Source organism: Procambarus clarkii, chromosome 52 (assembly GCF_040958095.1).
Source record: "Procambarus clarkii isolate CNS0578487 chromosome 52, FALCON_Pclarkii_2.0, whole genome shotgun sequence".
Taxonomy (NCBI): domain Eukaryota; kingdom Metazoa; phylum Arthropoda; class Malacostraca; order Decapoda; family Cambaridae; genus Procambarus; species Procambarus clarkii.
In genome coordinates, this window is record NC_091201.1 from 11,932,873 (window position 1) to 11,948,357 (window position 15,485).

The following is a 15,485-nucleotide window of genomic DNA, read 5'->3' on the forward strand; positions in this document are numbered from 1 at the left end:
TAGATATATATATTTACAAAAGCGTTTTCCCGAAGCACACTTACTTATCCAATTTCAATTAGTTATTTGATAGGAATATACATTTCTTATGTGTCTTCTACATCAGTTTATTGTGTAAAAACTAGAAGGATATGTACTCATAAATTATTGTGAGTAAAGAATTTGATCATTAAGTTAGTGACTATAGCATTTGAGCATTAAATTAATGACAATAGCATTTGAGCATTAAGTTAGTGACTAAAGCATTGAGCATTAAATTAGTTGCTATAGCATTTGATCATTAAGTTAGTGACAATAACATTTGAGCATTAAGTTAGTGACCTATAACATTTGAGCATTATGTAAGTGATTATAGCATTTGTGCTAATATCTTACTAGCGTTACTCTTACTTCGGTTAGATTTTGTAAATAGTATCAACGTTTAATAATAGAATCTACACATTCTGCTGACAAGTTTAGACCAATTTCCTTTATTACAATGTAATGTGTAAAAGACTTACAGCGCTATCTATTAACATTTTACATGCTACTATAGATCCTACAAAAATTTAAGTAACAGTGAGCTGAAACTAATCATTTCCCGAAAGGCATGACGGGTCCACATATAATGCTTTCATTCCTACATGTAGTAAGTAAAAGATAAAATTATTATGAAATACAAGTATGATGTGTATTTCAGTAATTCAAGGACTTGATGGAAAGATTGATTTAATATTAATTGTAATATTGTAAATATTAATAAACAGTGTTTTATTGGCTTTATTGGTATTTTGATAAAAATAACAGTGCTCTAAACACAATGTAGTTTTTAACTTAATAACAAAGAGAAGCAGCTTACCTACGGGTGGCTGGAGTGCTTGAACAAGGTGGCAGTAACTAGCAGCGCCAGTGGTTGTCATCCCCACCACTGCAGCGTGCCTCATCACATATAAATACTCTTGATCCCTGATCTCTCGCCAAGCTTTTGTCACGTGGCGAAATTCATTCTCAACTTCTTGCAGCTTTTTGTTAAACTTCTCAGATAATCTGCTCAGCCATAACTTGTATAATTCCCAACGTCTCTTAAAGTTCAAGGCTCTAATATTAGTATTTTCGTAAGCTCTCACTTTTTCTGCATCTACTAAGGGTGTTTCCAAACCAAGTTTTAGCCGATTTTGATGGTTCTTTAAGAGCTCTTTAACTTTGAGATCTAATGCACTCATATTATCACGTATTTCGAAAGCTTCTATATCTTTTTCCAGTGATTTGGCTGTTATATCATACCTCAGAATATTACGGTCAGTACCACTTGTGCTCAGGTCATCTTGGAGGTCTCTGTCATCCATCATTCTGTCGATTTCTTCTGCACCAAAAAGATCCTCAGCATCCTGCCACACTTCGTCAACTAGTTTTGATTTACTGTTTTTGTTTAACTGGTTGGTAGTTTTTTTCTTAGTGGTAACTTGTGTCAAGTCGTCTGTGCATAATTTTGTATCTAAAAGCCATGTTTTTAAGCTCATTTCTCTAAACTGCTCAAGTACATGCACGGATAATATGTCCTCTAATGAAAAAACATCAAGCGCCAAGATTCCACTTGGAGACGAAAGTTCCTGAATAACTCTTCTCAAAGATAAAACCTCTTTTTGTTGTTCCCTTACTTGCCAGAGCAAGTTGGTGTTCATTTTATGTATTTCAGCTGGAAATGATCTCCGTGATCGAAGATTCTTAGCGAGTTGGTTTATTTGGAATCTAGCAATAATCTCACTTTTGGTTCTTGAGCCAACTCGTACGATATTATCTGTATATTGACTCATTCCCTCCAGAAACTGATCAAGAGCATGGTTAGTAAAACACACTACTAATATAGGTGATGGTTGGTTCTCGTTCTTCCATTCTTGACTGTTGTGAAGAAGCACCTGAGTAATTTTAAGGCCTACAAATGTCTTGCCAGTGCCTGGAGGGCCTTGTATGATAGCAAGTTTTCTAACAAGAGCACTGTGAAGAGCTCGGCGTTGAGAGTCATCTAAACCTAGATCATCTTCAGTGGGCCAGTGTTGAAGTTCGTCCATTACTCTCACAGCTTGAAGTCGCGGCAAGTCATCATCGTGGTTTAATACAATTTTCTTAGTAGTTTGGAAGAGTTTACTGTAAGCTTCCGACTCTTTCATCATATTAGCTCTCCGTAATACACGGAGGTCATACACTGAATGTTGTGACAAGTAACTTGGATGTTCCATATATGGTTGGACATGAACTATATAGGACTCCAGTGGGAATGAATCCTCTGTGATATCTTGGAGAGCACTAAGAACATGTTTATAAGCCACGAAATATGACCTTGATTCTGCCATGGTGAATACAGAATCCTTTAATTCACCAATATCTGACTCAAACTTTATGCCAATTATACCATCCTTGATCTTTTCTGTGTTTCTGTCAGCTATTGATCCAAGAATAATAGAACAAAATTTGTCTTTACTGAAACATAAAAGATTTCCATAGAGAAGCCTCTTAGAATTTTCAAGTTTGAACTTTTCTGGTAGATTTAGCTGTATATGATGTATCATCTCATAACTCTGTATGTCAGCTCCAATAATTCTCACATCTCTGTAGATCCAGATGTCTCTGTTCTGAGAGCGTACGTTGCTTCTAAATGCTCTTATGCCATCTCGAAGAGGTCTTACAAAGTCTTCTCTTAGCAATCGAAATTGTACATCCAGGTAGTGATTAACATCCAAGTATTTCCCTTCAACAATATTCCTACGAAGAAATGGATTCTCCACGTCGTTAAGATCTTGTGTTGTGGGCAAGACTGACACTTCTCGGAAATCATCGGGAGGTGGCAGGTGATCTTCCCATCTGTCTTTGTGTTTTCCCTTGCGCTGTACATGTCCTGATTCTTGCAGCTTTTGCTTGTGTTCTTCAAGGAGTGCTTTTGTTTCTTGAATTTTATTTAAAACAGAAATTATGTGTTGAGATGAAGCCAGAATTTTTTGCAAAACCATTATACAAGTTTCTAACAAAACGTAGATATTGTCAACAGCGCGGTTGGGCATAACATTTACATAAACATGAACAATTTTACTCAGCTCATCAAAAAATGTATTTCTAGTTTCATTATCTGGTTGCAAACTAAACTTGATAGAAAATTCTATAAGCTGAGAGATGAACGTAGGTTTAAAGGTTTTGCTAAGCAGGTTATATAAGTTTTCACGGTTTGACCTGGTCTCGGATGCATGAGACAATACTCTCATTAATAGGCATATTTTATCCAAACTGACACTTGCCACATCATGAATTAGCAAATAATATCCTGAATTTTCCATCTGTAGTTTCATCACCACCTCATCAGGGTAAAGACTAAGCATATTTTCTAAAGCTTTATATCCAATGGGATTTTCTCGCTTCCTTCTGTTAGATTTCTGGTCATATCTTTCCAGTGATTGAGTATTTCTGTTATCTGCGGCACTCAAGTCGTCTTCGCTCTGTGACCCCCTTTGACGCCAATGGTTACCATTTCCTCTTTCTCGGGAATACCTTTCTCTTTGTGAAAGAGTTTTCCCTGCTGCTCCTCCTCTTCCTCTATGGAAGACAAATGTGTCTCCCGCTCCTGCTTCTCTTCCCCTGGTTTTTGCATTTTCTTTGTATTGACCACGCTCTTCTCTTTCTTGACCATTCCGTCTCATTTCACCACTCTCTGAAAAGAAGTGTATAGTAATATAAATAAGTGAGATATTCAATGTTTTAGTTATAAACTAAGATTTTCCTAATTAAACACTCAAAAATCATCCATTTTCTATTAGTTTTTCAATTCAAGAGGACAGAAGCAATTTTACAATATTACAAGTAATGACAGCACAACGAATAATTCAGGAAACAATGTTAGCTCCGGTAATATCTAACCAAGATAATCGAAGACCTACAGAGTGAAGCCCAAACACAAACCAAACAACAAAAATATATAGGAAACAAAGTAGTACTCCCAAAATGCAAAATATATTATCCTCTTGGCAAAATTTCATATTTTAAATTTAACGAAACCTACAAGAAAATAGAGTAAGTGCTAATAAAAAACTGTTGTAGGTATAACAAGCTGTAACCTTGGACGAACTTGATCAGGTAAACTGGACCCAGTAGTGGTTGCCGAACAAGACTTCCCATAGAACACTAATGGTGAGAACTGTCAACATCTTTGGAAATCTATTACAGGTCATGGTGAACTAAGAAATTAACTAAAGTGACATAAAGGCTGCATATATTGTACCTGGATGGGGTTCTGGAAGTTCTTCTACTCTCTAAGTCCAGCCTGGGGCCATGTTTGACTTCTGAGAGCTTGGTCCAAAAGGCTGTTGCTTGGAACGGCCCGCAGGTCCGCATATCCACAACAGCCGTGTGTGTCCGGCACTTCTTGAAGAAAACTATCCAGTTTTTTCTTGAAGACGTCCACGTTTGTTACAGCAATATTTCTTATGTTCGCTGTGAGTATGTTGAACAATCGTGGACCTCTACTGTTCATGCAGTGTTCTCTGATTGTGTCTGTGACACCTCTGCTCTTCACTAGTTCTATTCTGCATTTCCATCCATATCGTTCATTCCAGTTTATTGTTATTTTACTGTGTAAATTTGGGACCTAGCCCTCCAGTATTTTTCATATGTATATTATCTGACATCTCTCTCATCTCCTTTCTAGGGAGTACATTTGGAGAGCCTTGAGACGATCCCAATAATTTTAGTGCTTTATGTTCTCTATATTCCCTCTTTCAGCAATCTCTCCTGCTTTGAGAATATTACGGAAGAACAAATACTGGTTCAAATAATTGAGTACCTCTTCTTAAACCAGATAGTTTCTCCTGAAATTCAGATCTTTTCCACACTTAAAACAGCCTAAGTTAAATGTCAGACATAGAACACGCAGATCCTTTTCTATGAATTCCGACAAGCACGTAAACGAAACCAAGCAGTGATCAAACAGAGCTTTGTTAAGGATTAATAAATATTAGTGAGAAAATACTATACAGGGAAAACTTTATGAAGGAACCAACGAGGAAACCTCAAAAAATTCCCCAGCAACTCTAAAATATCATATTAACCAAAAAATTGCCATTGACCCATCTTAATAAATAAACGTAAAATTTTATCTAGAAACTCCAGTGTTCTATAGCAGTGCCCATTTCATGAATCTCTATTTTCTCAGGTATTACCTGGTATTTAAAAATACTTCTTTAAACTGTATTTTTGTTTTAATTTTTATTGTCCATTAATGTTCAGGTGATATTATTAATAATGTTCTTTCCTTGCTCACAATAATATTTTGCCACATCTGACAATCAGTTTTGCTATTTAATTTAAATATGTATCGTATTCCCAGTTGTTAATCAAGTCATATTGCCATTAATGCACAAGTGCAATGTTTGATTCAAATTTTAATTTTATATCAAGCTTACAATTAATGTTAATACTATTCAAGTATTATCACTTTAAACCTCCATACAATCATACAAAATAAGTATCTCAACTGACTATGAAATTGTTATCAATATTATCAACAGCTCTTCATTCAAATTCAATTTTCTTTTTACTTTACTACAGGTTAATTCTATTCAAGTTATTTATTCCACTTACTTGCTTGTTAACATTTTATCGTTTTAAATAATGATTTAAATTAAATATTCCTTTCTCATTTATATTTTCTTTTGATAAGGCAATATTTATTTAAATTTTACTTGTTTGTAGTATGAGCTATTTACTACTGACATAACGTGCATTGACACTAAACTGTGAATATAAAGTTATTATTATTAATATTAACTATTACTACATAATTGTAAAGTATAGTAATAATCTCACATTAATCCATCATACTACAATCATAAACCCTGAATGAGACCTTTATCTAGTATCCATGACTATCATCATTTGAATTACAGCAAACCTTGCCAACTGTGTTCTAACAAATCATCTTAACGTATCATTATATTTAAGTTGTTAACATATACTGTGATACTGTTATAATCCCAGGTGCCTGAGAAACGAGTTTACCCCCTGAGAGTTATTCTACCAGACCTGATCTAACTAAGAGGTCAAGGAGATGGGCGTGGAAACATACATATGTTAAATGCTGGGTTAGATTTGCAAAATGGCTTAAAAGTATGGGCAGTGAATAAGAATATAAATAAATGACTTGACATGAGATGTGGAGAATTTGCAGGTGGGCGTTCAATCCCCCGACCGTCCAAGTGGTTGGGCACCATTCCTTCCTCCCATCCCATTCCCAAATTCTTATCCTGAACCCTTCACAGTGCTATATAGTCGTAATGGCTTGGCGCTTTCTCCTGATAGTTCTATTCCATTCGCTTCAGAGGTCTTTGACCTCACTTGAGCTGAAGAAATCGTAAGGGGGAGGTCGTGCTCCATTTGATCCCCTGGTGACGAAGAACCTCTGAGTGATATACCTTCAAGAAGAAGGAAGTGGACAGACGTCTCGCTTGTGGAATAAGTCTGTGGACGTGTCAGCTCAAGTTGTGGACTACTGGGAGAGTGTGGAGCAGTCTTTAAAGCAGGTCTGTGGGCAACTTAGAGCGCCCTGGTGGCGACTGCTCAGTCAGTGAGCTCCGCAAGCGGACCAAATTCTGTGGTAAGCCATTTTTACCAGTTTTACAGACAGGGATTGCCTGTAGTGGTCGTGTGCCCATCGACCGTAGCAAGTGTCTTTTGATATATTTGGCATATTTTATTAAGGCAGAAGGCCTAAGTAAGAGTATAGAGATGAGGGAACCAGCTGAGGAGAGGAGCAGCACTTCCTCTCCCACCAGGAGCTTGGAGGCAACTGACCGCCCGGCTGGAGACGGACTGTCATGGGGAAGTGGAGAATGGACTGGCCCGAGCGTGGGGGAGTCACCTCATGGCAGGCAGGAATCAGAGCGAGTGAAGACATTTAATGTGTAGTTTATTTTAATTATATGTTTGTAGAGGAATATCTTTATGGCATGTCAGTGGGTTGCAGGTTTGTCTGGGGAAGGAGTTGCTGAGAGAACTTCGAGCCAGTAGAGGAGGAGTAGTGGATGAAGCTCCAAGGTTGTGGGAAGGTACTGAACTCTGTGGAAGAGCAGCCCCCACAAGGAGGAGCAGGACCTCAAACTGTGAGAGGAGAAGCAGTGGAGTGGAGTTTCACGTGCTTCTGTGATACCAGTGGTGAAGCATCATTGCTGTTCAGGAAAAACGTCATGGTGTAGCAGCCTGGAAGAGCTGTAGAGGACCCTGGTAGAGAATCCTGGAAGAACTTGAAGATGTTCAGGGTAGTAAACCGCTAGATGTAGGGAGGAGGTTCTTATTGTCTGCTTAAAGAGTGCTTGAGTGTCATTGGCGTGCAAGACGCAGTGGAAGGTGGGTGACAGATCATTTTTGTATCAAGGAATATTTATACAGATGTTTATAGTGTTACAGCCATAGGCTGAGTTACCTGCATATATTTATGTACATTCTAGGGCTGATTGTGCCATATTGTATTATGAGATATAATCCACTTGGTGAAGTTGATTAAATAAGTGGCGAGCCAGGAGTTGAGCTACCACTTGATACAGACGGCAGATAGAGCCATGATGGTATTGGACTGCAACCAGGTTATAGTATCATAATGTTTAGAGGTTTTCTATTCCTATGTATTGTATGTAAATGTGCTGTATATGTTCTTTGTTGTATTAAATGTTATAGTTAACAGGTGTTTGCCCTTGTCCTAGTGAGGCTTCCCAGAAAGTAGAAGAGAGAGAAAAAGAGAGAAGGAACCACAGCTGTGGACAGGGTGGTATAGAATTATAATTCAAGAAAGGGGGACTAAGGAGATCATACCAACCAAGGAGAGAATGGGGAGTCACAGCGGCTCGAATTGAGTGTGTGCACGTGACAACGAGGCCAGTGCTGGAGCCAAACCCCGCTGAATGTGTGATGCTGAGTCCCTCTCCAAGAGCAGAGAGCGCACAGGGTGATCTCCTGATCAAAGTACAAGCACTCTACGGGTTTTGGTTGGTTGTATGGAAGGGACATGCGCAACCTACCTACAACACATAAAAGATACACAGTGAGTAATTACACTGTCGTGATGCATTAATGAGCAAATCCGTAGGAGCCGTGACGCGGGTTCGAACCTATGCACTGGGTGTTCCAGGCACATGTTCTAGACAACTCTGTGTTCACTATGTCGTGGCATAGTGGGCTAAGGCTTTTTGCCTGGGAATACCCATCGCATAGCATCGAACCCTCATCAACACGGCTCCTACAGATACACTATGATGACGTTAGTGCGAGGTAAGATAATGTTTTTTATATATATAATTATTTACTTGTCCATTACTAAAAGATATTTTAACCCATCTTGTTAACAATCCCAGGAACACAGTTATCCACAAGTGCTGTTCAAATCCGAGACGTGGTGCTCTTGAATTTTACTACGAACAGAAGTTAAAATGCACCAAACATATCAGAACGAGAGACACCTCTGGACACATAATTTCCCAGATAACATTCACTACGTCTTTCACATGAATATTAGCTGTAAACTGCACAAAGAAAGTCTTCCCAAGTAACTTCGTGTATGGAATTGGCAACATAAACCAACATATTGGCCATATTGGCAACATAAACCAATGAACTGAAATTGGTAACACAGAAAACATCTCCGAAGATGTGCACACATTTCTTCGTGAAAGACAAAGCCTCTATAACACAATTTCTCATTTCACTAAGCAAGTTACTAGAAATGGCGAAATGACACATGGCTTTACAAATGGCATAAAAATCAGTCAACAAAATAATGAATTTGAGATGATATATTTTAAAAAAGGGAAATTGCAAAAGTTCTTTTGAACTACATGAGGCAGCTTTTATTTTTATCCACCAAACCATCCTACTCAAAACTATCCTGACCAAAACCATCCTATTCAAAACCATATTACTCAAAACCATCCTGCTCAAAACTATCCTGATCAAAACCATCCTACTCAAAACCATCCTGCTCAAAATTATCCTGCTTAAAATTATCCTGATCAAAACCATCCAACTCAAAACCATCCTACTTAAAACCATCCTACTCAAAACCATCCTGCTTAAAATCATCCTAATCAAAACCATCCTGCTTAAAACCATCCTACTTAAAACCATCCTACTCAAAAGCATCCTGTTTAAAACCTTCCTACTCAAAACCATCCTGCTTAAAACCTTCCTACTCAAAACCATTCTGCTTAAAACCATCCTACTTAAAACCATCCTACTCAAAACCATCCTGCTTAAAAACCATCCTACTCAAAACCATTCTGCTTAAAACCATCCTACTCAAAACCATCCTGCTTAAAACCATCCTACTCAAAACCATCCTGCTTAAAACCACCCAGCTCTGAAACGTTCATAATGTTACCCGTAAATTTGTTTCATAAATCTAAGACTCTATTTCTAATCCAACACAGGTTATTTCCAAAGAAACTAGAAAATGGTTGTCTTCGATGCTACCGAAGATCACAAATAGCTAAAACAGGCTAAAAAAAACTTTATAAATTATAACTCTTTGCTTGAGACGTTGGAAACATGATATTAGCCGACAACACTCGCTGAATTAAACGGTTTTTTCTTCACTAACGAATTCTCAGATTTTAGCATTTGATACTCTTACTTAAGAATAACCCAAGGAACTACAATAAAATTCGTACTTTAACAAAATTAGGAAAGTGTTGCATCATTTGCAGAATCATTACTATATAATAAATCTTTATAACACTGAGCCTTTCCTGTCCCATCACACTGACAACAACAAATATTGACCGAACCCACTATCATCTCTATTATCCTAACTGTCTGAGAAATAATATTCAACCAGCTATACTCTTGCCTATTTAAACATGATGGGCTCTGGGTGCCCATTCATAAGCCCCAGGATTTAACTTTTGTGAGGCGAGGACATGAGTGTGATAGGCCAGCCATAGCCATAGGAAAGGATCACCGTCTATCCGCAGCTATGTACACAAGTGAGAGTACGTAACTACTCTCTACTTACAAGTTCCAACACACATTCTATATTACTGTCAACTCTCTCGACAATATGTGCTCACTGCCCAGCATCCAAGAACATTATTAGTAGTGGACGCCATTTTATCCCTCGTGCCCTCCTATACAACTACAACCCTCGTGCCCTCCTATACAACTACAACCCTCGTGCCCTCCTAGACAACTACAACCCTCGTGCCCTCCTATACAACTACATCCTTCGTGCCCTCCTAGACAACTACATCCCTCGTGCCCTCCTATACAACTAAAACCCTCGTGCCCTCCTATACAACTACATCCTTCGTGCCCTCATAGACAACTACAACCCTCGTGCCCTCCTACACAACTACATCCTTCGTGCCCTCCTAGACAACTACAACACTCGTGCCCTCCTACACAACTACAACCCTCGTGCCCTCCTTGACAACTACAACCCTCGTGCCCTCCTTGACAACTACAACACTCGTGCCCTCCTACACAACTACATCCCTCGTGAACCATCACACCCTTACATCCTTCTTCCTCCACCACACACCCCTACATCCTTCTAGCCCCACCAGACACCCCTACATCCTTCTTGCCCCACCACACACCCCCTACATCCTTCTAGCCCCACCACACACCCCTACATCCTTCTTGCCCCACCACACACCCCCTACATCCTTCTAGCCCCACCACACACCCCTACATCCTTCTAGCCCCACCACACACCCCCTACATCCTTCTAGCCCCACCACACACCCCTACATCCTTCTAGCCCCACCACACACCCCTACATCCTTCTAGCCCCACCACACACCCCTACATCCTTCTAGCCCCACCACACCCCTACATCCTTCTAGCCCCACCACACCCCTACAACCTTCTTGCCCCACCACACCCCTACATCCTTCTTGTTCCACCACACACCCCTACACCTTCTTGCCCCACCACACACCCCTACATCCTTCTTGCTCCACCACACACCCCTACATCCTTCTTGCTCCACCACACACCCCTACATCCTTCTTGCTCCACCACACACCCCTACATCCTTCTTGCTCCACCACACCCCTACACCTTCCTGCTCCACCACACACCCCTACACCTTCTTGCCCCACCACACACCCCTACATCATTCTAGCTCCACCACACACCCCTACATCCTTCTTGCCCCACCACACCCCTACATCCTTCTTGCCCCACCACACCCCTACATCCTTCTAGCCCCACCACACCCCTACATCCTTCTAGCCCCACCACACCCCTACATCCTTCTTGCCCCACCACACCCCTACAACCTTCTTGCCCCACCACACACCCCTACATCCTTCTTGCTCCACCACACACCCCTACATCCTTCTTGCCCCACCACACCTCTACAACGTTCTTGTCCCACCACACCTCTACATCCTTCTTGCTCCACCACACCTCTACATCCTTCTAGCCCCACCACACCCCTACATCCTTCTTGTTCCACCACACCTCTACATCCTTCTTGCCCCACCACACCCCTACATCATTCTTGCTCCTCCACACCCCTACATCCTTCTTGTCCCACCACACACCCCTACATCCTTCTTGTCCCACCACACACCCTTACATCCTTCTCACTCCACCACACCCCTACATCCTTCTTGTCCCACCAAACCCCTATATCCTTCTTGTCCCACCACACCCCTATATCCTTCTTGTCCCACCACACCCCTATATCCTTCTTGTCCCCACCACATCCCTACATCCTTTTTGCCCCACCACACACCCGTACATCCTTCTTGTCCCTCCACTCACCCTTACATCCTTCTTATCCCACCACACCCTACATCATTACACACAGAGATCACACTAACGTGATGCATCAAATGAACAAATCCACACGGGCGTAACGAGGATCCTCGTCACGGCCCTTGTGGATTTGTTCACTTCTACATCCTTCTTGCCCCACCACACACCCCTACACCTTCTTGCCCCACCATACACCCCTACACCTTCTTGCTCCACCACACACCCCTACACCTTCTTGCCCCACCACACACCCCTACACCTTCTTGCCCCACCATACACCCCTACACCTTCTTGCCCCACCACACACCCCTACACCTTCCTGCTCCACCATACACCCCTACACCTTCCTGCTCCACCACACACCCCTACACCTTCCTGCTCCACCACACACCCCTACACCTTCTTGCCCCACCATACACCCCTACACTTTCTTGCCCCACCACACACCCCTACACCTTCTTGCTCCAACACACACCCCTACACCTTCTTGCCCCACCATACACCCCTACACCTTTTTGCCCCACCACACACCCCTACACCTTCTTGCCCCACCACACACCCCTACACCTTCCTGCTCCACCACACACCCCTACACCTTCCTGCTCCACCACACACCCCTACACCTTCTTGCCCCACCACACACCCCTACACTTTCCTGCTCCACCACACACCCCTACACCTTCTTGCCCCACCATACACCCCTACACCTTCTTGCCCCACCACACACCCCTACACCTTCTTGCCCCACCACACACCCCTACACCTTCCTGCTCCACCACACACCCCTACACCTTCCTGCTCCACCACACACCAATACACCTTCTTGCCCCACCACACACCCCTACACCTTCCTGCTCCACCACACACCCTTACACCTTCTTGCCCCACCACACACCCCTATACCTTCTTGCCCCACCACACACCCCTACACCTTCTTGCTCCAACACACACCCCTACACCTTCCTGCTCCACCACACACCCCTACACCTTCTTGCTTCACCACACACCCCTACACCTTCTTGCTCCAACACACACCCCTACACCTTCTTGCCCCACCATACACCCCTACACCTTCTTGCCCCACCACACACCCCTACACCTTCTTGCCCCACCACACACCCCTACACCTTCCTGCTCCACCACACACCCCTACACCTTCCTGCTCCACCACACACCCCTACACCTTCCTGCTCCACCACACACCCCTACACCTTTTTGCCCCACCACACACCCCTACACCTTCCTGCTCCACCACACACCCCTACACCTTCTTGCCCCACCACACACCCCTACACCTTCTTGCCCCACCACACACCCCTACACCTTCCTGCTCCACCACACACCCCTACACCTTCCTGCTCCACCACACACCCCTACACCTTCTTGCCCCACCACACACCCCTACACCTTCTTGCCCCACCACACACCCCTACACCTTCTTGCTCCAACACACACCCCTACACCTTTTTGCTCCAACACACACCCCTACACCTTCTTGCCCCACCATACACCCCTACACCTTCTTGCCCCACCACACACCCCTACACCTTCTTGCCCCACCACACACCCCTACACCTTCCTGCTCCACCACACACCCCTACACCTTCTTGCCCCAACCATACACCCCTACACCTTCTTGCCCCACCACACACCCCTACACCTTCCTGCTCCACCATACACCCCTACACCTTCCTGCTCCACCACACACCCCTACACCTTCCTGCTCCACCACACACCCCTACACCTTCTAGCCCCACCACACACCCCTACATCCTTCTTGCCCCACCACACCCCTACATCCTTCTTGCTCCACCAGACACCCCTACATCCTTCTTGCCCCACCACACCCCTACATCCTTCTTGCTCCACCACACACCCCTACATCTTTCTTGCTCCACCACACACCCCTACACCTTCTTGCCCCATCACACACCCCTACATCCTTCTTGCCCCACCACACCCCTACATCCTTATTGCCCCACCACACCCCTACATCCTTCTTGCTCCACCACACACCCCTACAACCTTCTTGTCCCACCACACACCCCTACATCCTTCTAGCCCCACCACACACCTCTACATCCTTCTTGCTCCACCACACACCCCTACATCCTTCTTGCCCCACCACACCCCTACATCCTTCTAGCCCCACCACACCCCTACAACCTTCTTGCCCCACCACACCCCTACATCCTTCTAGCCCCACCACACCCCTACATCCTTCTAGCCCCACCACACACCTCTACATCCTTCTTGCTCCACCACACACCCCTACAACCTTCTTGCCCCACCACACCCCTACATCCTTCTAGCCCCACCACACCCCTACAACCTTCTTGCCCCACCACACCCCTACATCCTTCTAGCCCCACCACACACCCCTACATCCTTCTAGCCCCACCACACACCTCTACATCCTTCTTGCCCCACCACACACCCCTACAACCTTCTTGCCCCACCACACCCCTACATCCTTCTAGCCCCACCACACCCCTACATCCTTCTAGCCCCACCACACCCCTACATCCTTCTTGCCCCACCACACCCCTACAACCTTCTTGCCCCACCACACACCCCTACATCCTTCTTGCTCCACCACACACCCCTACATCCTTCTTGCCCCACCACACCTCTACAACGTTCTTGTTCCACCACACCTCTACATCCTTCTTGCTCCACCACACCTCTACATCCTTCTAGCCCCACCACACCCCTACATCCTTCTTGTTCCACCACACCTCTACATCCTTCTTGCCCCACCACACCCCTACATCATTCTTGCTCCTCCACACCCCTACATCCTTCTTGTCCCACCACACACCCCTACATCCTTCTTGTCCCACCACACACCCTTACATCCTTCTCACTCCACCACACCCCTACATCCTTCTTGTCCCACCAAACCCCTATATCCTTCTTGTCCCACCACACCCCTATATCCTTCTTGTCCCACCACACCCCTATATTCTTCTTGTCCCCACCACATCCCTACTTCCTTTTTGCCCCACCACACACCCGTACATCCTTCTTGTCCCTCCACTCACCCTTACATCCTTCTTATCCCACCACACCCTACATCATTACACACAGAGATCACACTAACGTGATGCATCAAATGAACAAATCCACACGGGCGTAACGAGGATCCTCGTCACGGCCCTTGTGGATTTGTTCACTTCTACATCCTTCTTGCCCCACCACACACCCCTACACCTTCTTGCCCCACCATACACCCCTACACCTTCTTGCTCCACCACACACCCCTACACCTTCTTGCCCCACCACACACCCCTACACCTTCTTGCCCCACCATACACCCCTACACCTTCTTGCCCCACCATACACCCCTACACCTTTTTGCCCCACCACACACCCCTACACCTTCTTGCCCCACCACACACCCCTACACCTTCCTGCTCCACCACACACCCCTACACCTTCCTGCTCCACCACACACCCCTACACCTTCTTGCCCCACCACACACCCCTACACTTTCCTGCTCCACCACACACCCCTACACCTTCTTGCCCCACCATACACCCCTACACCTTCTTGCCCCACCACACACCCCTACACCTTCTTGCCCCACCACACACCCCTACACCTTCCTGCTCGACCACACACCCCTACACCTTCCTGCTCCACCACACACCCCTACACCTTCTTGCCCCACCACACACCCCTACACCTTCCTGCTCCACCACACACCCTT

The 15,485-nt window shown here is 44.3% G+C and overlaps 1 protein-coding gene across 4 annotated transcripts in view; it reads right to left on the bottom strand.

Moving 5' to 3' along the window:
- The window catches only part of LOC123751622 (NFX1-type zinc finger-containing protein 1-like), a 311,404-nt gene that overhangs the window by 278,604 nt on the left and 17,315 nt on the right, over positions 1-15,485 (bottom strand). For all 4 annotated transcript variants that reach the window (XM_069304304.1, XM_069304303.1, XM_069304305.1 and 1 more), the window contains exon 2: positions 839-3,676. In XM_069304304.1, coding sequence (XP_069160405.1) covers positions 839-3,665 — 2,827 coding nt within the window. In that variant the 5' untranslated portion in view covers positions 3,666-3,676. The remainder of the gene's footprint in view (positions 1-838; positions 3,677-15,485) is intronic.